This window comes from Eumetopias jubatus, unplaced genomic scaffold (genome assembly GCF_037043125.1).
Source record: "Eumetopias jubatus isolate StellerSeaLion01/CBP00866 unplaced genomic scaffold, mEumJub1_p1.0 scaffold_8, whole genome shotgun sequence".
In the NCBI taxonomy this organism is placed as follows: Eukaryota; Metazoa; Chordata; class Mammalia; order Carnivora; family Otariidae; genus Eumetopias; species Eumetopias jubatus.
The window spans coordinates 8,290,959-8,300,755 of NW_028274814.1; the positions used below are offsets into that span (position 1 = coordinate 8,290,959).

Here is a 9,797-nt window from a genome sequence, read left to right on the forward strand (position 1 = left end):
TGCTACTCCTCAGAAAGATCCAAGAAGTTTGTGAGCGTCATCTCTTTTATTGTGTCATTTCTGGTGTTAATGCAGTCAGACAGGTTTAAAAGCAAGGTCTCCTCATCTCAAGTGCCATTTCTGGGGATGGTAATTTGAAGAATTTGAAAAACATGGCAAAAATGTGAGCCAATTCAAAGATACACTATGGTTCATATATCCAAGGAAAAGTACTTTTTAATGGTTTTTCAGAGATACTGAAGAGCTTGAAAATACATAGATGGAGCCAGACTTTCCAGCCAGTTTCTAGATTATTACAAATGCATATTTTTCCATTTCCTGTTGCTGATGAAAGACATATTAATACTTCATAACCTAACACTATACAAAGATATATATTCATTAAACAAGTCAACCTTCTAGAACTGCAATGTAGCAGCTATAAAATTGATCTTGGGAGAAAGAGTTCTTGTGCTATTGAAGAACTTAGGGGGTGAATATCAATATCAACTTTGGGCCAAAATTAAGGTTAGCTAAGAATTGGTAAGTCCATCCAGTTTTCAAAACTAGTAGCCCAACTGGCATGCAAAAGGAGTGCTTTTATAAACAATTAATGCTCCTTGCAACACACAGACACACACACAAGTTATTCATGCATAGTTAGGAAGTCATTTTCTGAGACTTTGGCTGGAAAACTAGCTTTCATGGATGAAGCATTTTGGGTAACATCTCCAGTATTCCCCTTGAGAAAAATGAAGTAATGAAATCCATTAGACACTTAAAGTTTGCAGCTCTTCTTTCATGTGGCTCCAGTATTCTTTGTCTTGGCATGTTGTGATAGTTTGGCACAAAATAGCATCAGAAAATCCATTTTGTCCTTGAAGATGATAGATTCTGCACACTTAATCCATTAATCTGAGCTGATGGGCTTTGCCCAGAGTTAAAATATTTTGTTCTTACATAATGGTTTTCTTATTAAATCTCTGAACAATACTAATTTTTCTGGTGACTACATTCAACCCCATATTCTAAATGTAAAAAGTAAAGTGAGAGAGGAGGTTAATTTTTTTATTTTATTTTACGAGGGTTCATATAGTGCTTGAAGGTATACGTGCTCAAGCTCTCTTCTGTTTTAAAAAGTATTCAATCATGTTGTCCTCAGAAGAAGTGTATCATTATAGTACTGTTAGCCCCATTACATAGGTGAGAAAATTGAAGTCAAGCAGCTGGTCAGCAGTCAAACAGATAGTAAGCGGTAGAGCAGGGGTCCATCTCCTGCTGTCTGGTTCCAGGGTCTGGGCTCTCCAACCACTGCCCTAGGCTGCCTCTGTGCCTCATACCAGACCACCCTCGTAGTTAATAACGATGAGCTAAGAACAGAAATGAGAATATTTAACATTTCCAGACCCCCTTTCTGGTCACTCACCAACAATTTCCTCCCCACAGACTGGTTTCTAATTTTCAAAGTGAAGTTTCAGACTGAAAGTTTTAGACTTTGGGAAGGTGGAGTCTTTGAGATCACAGAGGAACAATCTTGGTAGATGGGATCATGCAGAACAACTTAGCATTGAGAATATTTAATATATTTAGTGAAAAAGATTGAAAGTGAAGTTGAGACGTTATAACTGGGTGGTACTCTGCTTATTTGAAAAGTTACTTTCAAATTATAAATCCCACTTCCTACACCTTTAATCCTCCAGCCTAGATTGATGAGGTCAGAATACCTGTGCATTTTACAGTAACAAAGGTACCACTCGGAATTAACAAGGAGCCATTAGTCTCAAGGTCTTATGCTCTGCTTAATAAGGAGGGCCATCAAGGCCACTACTCCATAACTGATAAGGAGCCAAGCCACACTCTCACAGGTTTGCACACAGACATGGGTTACTACTGGAACAGTAAAGAGTGTTGTTGTTAATGGAAATATAACCTGTCGTGAAAGCTTTGAGATGTCAGCTTACCCCTACCCTGACCGAGGAGCTCTTTGCTATTGGTCCAGAAGAGAGGGGTGTGGTTTCTAATTTTTATTTCCTGGCAGGAGTTAGAGGAGATGATGCATTGACAGAGAGGCAGCCGAAGGTGGGGATCCTGTGGATCCAGGACATCTGGGCATCATTAGCCATAGTGAGGGGCCAGCCCACATGAGAGGTAGCAGGAAGGAAAAGAATCTTTGGCCAGATGGTCGAAGTCATGGCTGGAGGAAACACTGGCTTAATTTTTGGAAAAGACTTTTCTTCAAACTCTGAAATGATTTTGGAAGCCATTCATTCTTTAAGGGCTCAGGATAAATAATTGAGCTAGTATATTGCAAAAAGGAAAAAAAAATACTAACTCTGTCCATGAAGATGAGGTGGGTTTCATTTATAACTCTCACTATTCAGAAAGCTTGCAAAACTCTCGCCCCACCACCCATCTCAGGCTGTCAAAACTCAGCCTCCAGTAACTCTTCTGCAAGCAGTGTCCTTGATGCTCACCAAGTTCAGCTGCGATCTCTTACTGCTATGCACAAGTTTTAAAGTAGACCTCACTTTTGGTTGTAGTAGAACTGGAAGAAGCAGTTCTGTCATCAACAGATACATGTTGCAGGTTATTGGGTATTTCTTTCCTTCCTGCTGGGGCACACACCACTTAGAATGATTTATTGTTACTCATTCAGAAGCTCTGCTTACCCCAAAGAGAGGCTAACCACAAAAATTTCCTCTAAAAGTGATGCAGCCACAGCTGTCTAGGAGTTATTTAGCAGTAATTCACTCTGGGCAATAGAAGAGTGATTAGAAGGATATCGCGTCTATTAAAATGTCATAAAGCATGGGAGAGAGCTCAAGAGAGCTTAGAGTCCCTATTCTGTGATTTGGACAGATTTTTTTTTATACTACAGATTAAATCAAAAGCAGAAAAAAAGTCTGTTTTTGCATCTCTGTGGTCTAAAATACTAACAAAAAGAACAGAAAAGGTGCTTAATAGATTTTTAATAGGTTGTCATTCGACAGGCTTTCTATGTAAACAGTGCATTAAGCCTTGTCACGGTCTTAGAAGGTGGCTTTGTCAACAGAGACCACTCGAATAATTGAATGCAGTAGGTAAAAACATGACCTTCAGAGTCGACTGATGTGATACTCACCACCCGCATTGCCAAACTGTGTCCTTTGCGAGTTTCTGGACCCCTCTAAGCTACAGTGTCATTTGGAAATAAGGCCCATGGTGCATTTCACAGGGTTATTGTAAGCATTTAACCAGATAACATTTTAGAGTTCCTGGCATAGTGCCTGGCATAAGAATAAGCATCCAATCAATGTTAGTAATTGTTATTTTTAAAGATAACCCCTTCTTGTAACATTTGAGTCTCTCAATATTCAAGTTTAAACTGGATGAAGCTGGATTTGAATTCTTCCAATCTGTTTATATTTCACAGGCAAAAACCACTGCCACATCAGGGAAGGCCACATGGTAGATTACTACCTTATTTATTAACAAGATTACTATCTTATTTATTAATAAGGCAAAAGTCGAAGTTCAGTGAAAAAAGCAAACATGTACAGAATGACCCTATTTTTAAAAACATATATAAGCTTGCTTGAAAAGCCATATATTCAAATATTATATTAGTTATCCCTAAATTGCCTTTATTTTCTCTTTTACGCTTTTCCCCAGATTTTCTGCAGTGAACCTGTATGACTTTTCATTAGAGAAACATAGCATATGCTATTTTTAAAAGGAAAGTGTAGAGTCCCAGTGGAACCAATCTGTATGTGTGTGTGTGACCCCCGCCTGGATCCAGTATGTAGGGAAGTAAGATAGAGACTGTGGAGGTGGGAGCAGGGAACCCCAGGGATCGCTCTGTCCATTTGGGGTAAGGTCCTGTAGATTTAGAGCCGTCGGCATTTCGTAAGCTTCAGAGAGATTTTCCATCTGCCCGGTTCGCCAGAGTCTTGTTCTTTATCTCAACTGTTCCAAGTATGTAAATAACTCCAGAAACTGATCTGGTGTCCTGGGGGCTCTTGGGACCTCTGAGATCAGAAACACACCAAACCCTGGCTGTCCGCATCAGCTGTCCCTAGTGATGGCCCCAAAACGGACACAGTGTGAAGGGCCGCAGTTGTCAAGCGTCTGGAGCTCTGACTCACTCCATTTCAATTTAGGGAAATATGTAGTATGTGATCTTTAGATTATTTAATTTTTAAAAATACTCATATTCTTTATTTACATTTCAGTGATGTGAGTTATTGCTCCACATTTGTGGAATATTTTTTAAACATTCCTAACTTCAGGGCTTATTGATAAAATTTGGAAAAAAATATTTCAGAGAAACAGATTTGGCCATATTTTTGTCTCTTTCTATGACCGTAACTCTTACTTCAGGAATATATCTCAGAACTAATACGTTTGTAAGTTGCATTTATCAAGGTCGAGTGGACACTTTGCCCACAGAGCTTGGTGCTTACACTTCTCGAATTGCAATAGAAGTGGTTTTCCGTATAATTGTTTCTCAACGTAACTTTATAAGGAAACACATGTCCAAACTGAGGATAGCCCCACTTTAAGTTTCAACATGGTTTGGGTTTTACGGCATCCAAGATTTTCCTAACTACGCACCTCTTTTTTTTCTTTCCTTTTCTTTTTTTGGTCTTAAAACACGCTCTTTTGGCTGGTTCAATAAGTTGTTCCTGCCAACCAGTTGCTTTTATGGTAATTGACAGCGTAGCTGATTTTTGGAACCTTAGAATCTAAAAAGGCATTTTAGCCCAGACTTCGGAGAGGCCCAGCCAAGCTACTTGCAGAGTGAGAGATACAGCTGAGCTGAATGTAGGGCAGTCAGACCCTAAGTCTGTGCATGTTAATTAACAGCAGTGAAATGTCTGCTCTTGCTCAGACTTAAGATTTCTGTCTTTTCAGCAGCATTCAGAATCCTTCCCTCTCCTGTCAGATTGTGACTGGATGCCCGCTCCTGGACAGGAGCCACTGAGACCACCTGTCTGCAGTGGGCAGAAGTGGTGTGAGCCCCCTGAGCACTGGTGGTGGGTCAGTAGACTCACCACACCTATCTATTGGCTGAAAAGACACAAAATACTTGGATCAGATAAGAGCCAGCAAGTTTACACTTCAAAAAGAAAAAAAGCGTAAGAAAAAAAAAGTCTTCACCTTTAATAGAGTTATTTACTATAAGGAGTTAGATTGTAAGGACTAGAAAAACAATCTTCCCAAACCACCGGATCTTTATTGTCCTTTGCTTTCCTACAAAAGCACAAATGTTTCAGAGTAAAAGGACCCCTGTTTGCTATCTTCCTTCTGCTAGTTCTTCTGGGAACTAGAACGCACTACTCTGCAGGAGGTGGCTCTTGGATGCCTAATATCCTAGTGACACCGGGCAACCCACCAATAACAGCAACAGCAAAAGCATGCCCTTCTAACACCAATTTATGTTTTGAACCAAAAGCACCCTGGACACAGAGACTCTCCCCACCCCCCTCCGCCCCAAATAGTAGTAGTCACCTCTTTCTTGTTGGTTTGAAATGTTTGACATTGAGCTTTGTTACACACTGTTTTCGCATTGCTCTTGATAGAGAAGCAAAATGTCTCTTCTATTTATTGCTTTTTACGAAGACCTTTCTTCCGTTGCTGGGAAAAGAACCTGAATCCATACCTAATGACATTGAACGTACCCATCAGCTTTAGAAATAAAACGCAGGATGCAGTCTTTTGAATGCTGCTGGGGACATTGTTGAAATTCGTGAAACTAAGAACACCCGCACAGGGATTGGAATCTATGTTTTACACTTCAAAGGTATTTTCATAGGCACCACACTGTAAAACACATACACCCAAGGAGTAAGCAGAATTTTATAATTTCACAGTTGGCTGTAGTCAGCTTGTTTCTCTGTGGAACGAGTTCAGGGAGGCAGCCGCCTTTGATGGGGCTGCAGGACATACAAGTTCACACGTCCTCTTAAATAGAAGCTCTCCGTGGACCTTAACAGTGAATTCCATGTTCTCCTTTCACAGGCAGGCTCCACTCACTTATGGCATTTCTGGGTTCTGTAACCCCTTACATATTTGATAGCCACAGGCTTCCTTCTTGTCTGTGCGGTAATCACTCTCGGGTAGACCGTTCAGGTAGGGAATCCAACTCTGGTCCCCTTTGAATATGTGAGACTGCTTTGTTTGTAAGCCAGAGCATCAGTTACATGGTCTTTTCTAAATTATGTTTTGTTATTTCCCTAATGTTATTTAAGCTTCATGGAACTTATTCTGCTTTTGCCAAGTCTTTCCATTGAATAAATATCTCCATAACCTATTGCTTCACTTTGGCAACAGAATTGTTGCAATTTGTGGGCAAAACTGAGCAAAAGCTTAACTCTTTTTTTTTTTTTTCCTCTCTGTAAAATAGCCAGTGTTGCTGGCTTTCCTCCTCCTAAACAAAGGCCTTGACTCTGTTTTGGTAGTGCCTTGTCTCTGTCATTCTTGAGTAAAGATTTACAGATAATAGTACGAAACAAAGAATGACTTAACAGACATAACAGAGACATGCTATCCACATACAGAGTCACTAATACAAAATAAGCTACGACACAAAGTGCTTAGTCTACTGCCTGGCACATAAGAAGTGATCCGTAAACTAGGATTATTAGAGTTCTGTGAATTAAAAACTGTCATTCTCTTCCTTCAATTACATAAGTTAATTGTATGATTCCAAAAATATCAAGAGCAACAGAAATATAGCTAACCATCCAGGCCAACCTAGTAGGGACCAGAAGATCCAGAGGGTGACCATCCAACTGCTCACAGATTGAGCTATTTCCCCCAAAGGACCCCTAAATGAAAGATCAAAGAAAGGCACGTTTGTTGTTCTGTTTTGGGCCAGACACATAGCAACTCATTTATTCCTCATAACAATCTTGTCATTTATGCACTGTTTTTGTTTTGTTTGCCTGCCTTCTTCTTCTTCTTTTTTTTTTTTTTTTTAAGCTCCCTGGGTCCCTGGGAAAGGTGGTACAAAAAGCCCATAGTGACCCATTATTTTACCCAGGTCCACACCAAGAGGCCTGACTCAGTATGCACTAACAGGCTTTTCTAATTCTTTTGCTTCCTAGAGGACACAGGAGTTTAGCTGCCTCATCTCCATGGACATATAATCATTTCCTCTTGACCATATCTTCCTTGGAAAATTTTACCCCGGTTACACTGTATTATGATCATGTTGATGCTCTTATTCTCAAGTCCCATGACTGTCCTAGAGCCCAGAACTGGAAAATTATGCCGCCTGACTTTACTAGCCTTGAGCATTGCAGAGGGGGAAAAAATGCCTTCAAAAATACTGGGTTGGGGAGATAAAACAAAGGGAGAGGATGGAGGGCAGGAAAAGACAGCTTTCCAAAAGCCATAGAACCAGAAGAAGGCCTTGAGTAAATATTGTGTTTTTCATGTTTCCTGTGTAGGGCAAAGTGCCTCATTCTGTAACTACTTGGTAATATTTATTGTTGTTTTTGATGATGGTGGTGGTGGTGGTGGTGGTGGTGGTCATGACTTAACCTAGTTTTGGGGTCTCGTAGGTTGATGGGGAGTCCCAACCCTGCTCCTTTGCCCCATTTCCCATGCCATGCTAGCAGGTCCTCTTTACCCTGTCTATATCTTTCCCTCCAGCATGTCTCTTTTTGTGTTGCCAATACCATATTCTTTTAGCCTAAAAGCTAACTAGAGAGATTTAATCAAGATCAATAGCCCATTTCATCTTTCTTGATATTGACGTTTGCTTTGGTAGACATTAGTGCCTGAGAGAGGGAGGAAATCTACAGCAAAAGAGAGAGTGCATAAGCAAAGCTCACACCATAATGTTCATTTCCTGCAGTATGAGGGGTTCCTTTGCCACTAAAAGACTGGTGCCCTATTATTCTAATAGGGCCAGAAGTCCTGTGCTGCTACATTGAATCTGTCGCTCATTTGCTAGCTAGCCAGAGGGAACTGTTTGTCAGTCCCTTTTCTGAGAGAAAAGTTTGATTCCCGTGAAGTCATTCATAGAATATTGAACCAGAGGCACCCTGAAGTTCTAGGAACTCCCTTATTTTATAGTTGAGGAAACTGCATCCCAGACTTTGTGGAAACATCATAGCCTGTCCAAAGGTACATAGCAGGTGAGTAGGGGAGTGAGACCAGAACCTGACCGCAGGAAGAGTTAGCGTGCTTGTCCCTATACTGTTTGCCTCCTCATGAAAAAGCCCAATTTCTCAGAATAAATCGTCAGATTTTTGTATATCTACAGAAGCTATTTTGTATTTTATATTACCTTTTCCCATTTGCAGAGAGATTTCTTTTGTATCTTAATTTAAACTACTTTATCTTTGTAGAAAAAAAAATTAACTGATTTTCAACCATATTTCCTGATGAGCTTCTATTCCTGGTCATTAATGATGCAACTCCAGAGATTAAAACCGAAAGAAAAAAAGAAAAATAATTGAATTTTTGCTTGTCTTTACAGACACTCTGGAAAATGGATCCAATAAGGGCGACAGGTGAGAAATATGTTATTATCTGCCATTTGTGCTTTTCACTGATGGCATTTTCCATGTACACTGCAGTGAGTTTGATCATTTTCTTTTTTTTTCTTTCTTTCTTTTTTTTTTTTTTTTGCTTAAATCCAGTGCAGCCAACAGGAAGGGACCAAGCAAGGATGACACTTACTGGAAGGAGATTAATGCAGCTATGGCATTAACCAATCTTGCACAGGGCAAAGACACCCTGCAGGGAACTACCAGCTGCATCATCCAGAAGTCGTCACATATAGCAGAAGTAAAGACCGTCAAAGTGCCACTGGCCCAGCAGTTTTAAGGGTTTGTCGCTTTTCAGACCAATGGCTGTTCTTCACGTCAGTGTTTTCCCCTAAATCCTCTTCCTTAAGAGCCGAAGCAGAAGTGGAAATGACTCCCTATCAAACCTCTTCTTATTTTTAATTATCCTAACTAGATCATTTAGTTGCTTCTATAAAAGACATATAAATTATAAAAACCTCACTTTAATCAAAAATAGTAACTTATTTTATGTTACTCAAACTATGCATCGAGTGTCTGCATTGCCATTACAGTAAGTGCCTTGCTTCCCCAAAATCAGCCACAACGTGGGCATAGCGGAGTAGCTATGCCTCAAACGACACCACCACCATGCTTGTTAGTCTGTGTGTGTCACTCCAGACGGGCCTGTAACCATTCCAGGACTGAAGCCCACACTCGCTGAAAGCCCTCACGATGTATTCAGTAATTCACATGTTAAAACTTGGAAATCTATTCAGCCCAAATGAAACATTCCTCTAAAACAAAACAAAACAAAACAAAACAAAACAAAAAAACCCACTTCTGCAGCATTTAAAATTGTTCAGCATGCTTTTCAGAGTGACAGTGAGAAATTCATGCATGTCTCTTGCCTGCCTATCTGACACACAACAAAGGTCCAAAAGAAAAGGAGCAGCGATCACATAAGAAGATTCACATAAGAAGAATCCCAGTGAATACATTGTGATCTGAAAACCTTTTTCCAAGCATTGCTGGAAAAATACCACAATGCCCTTTTAGAATTAATTTGGATTTTCTTTTTCTTAAGTTTCGCTGAAGTTTTTAAAAATTTTATTATAGAAATGACTCAAAACGTACCTGTGTAGAACTAAACCTATAGTTTAGTTTTAACACATGATCCTGTTTGCATTAGAGTTCAGTGCTTTTTGTGATGGAAACTGTTTCATATGGAACGGTTGAAAAACCTTTTAGTTGGTTCATTTCAAATTATAATTGCTGATGGACAATTTGTATTGCAACGAGAACAAGACAATGGAAGAA

The 9,797-nt window shown here is 39.8% G+C and overlaps 1 protein-coding gene across 2 annotated transcripts in view; it reads left to right on the forward strand.

The window, feature by feature from the left end:
• The window catches only part of MKX (mohawk homeobox), a 58,218-nt gene extending 49,419 nt beyond the window's left edge, over positions 1-8,799 (forward strand). For both annotated transcript variants that reach the window (XM_088025521.1, XM_028120852.1), the window contains 2 exons: positions 8,450-8,483; positions 8,613-8,799. In XM_088025521.1, the coding sequence (XP_087881647.1) occupies positions 8,450-8,483; positions 8,613-8,799 (221 nt within the window). The remainder of the gene's footprint in view (positions 1-8,449; positions 8,484-8,612) is intronic.
• Positions 8,800-9,797: the final 998 nt, after the last annotated feature.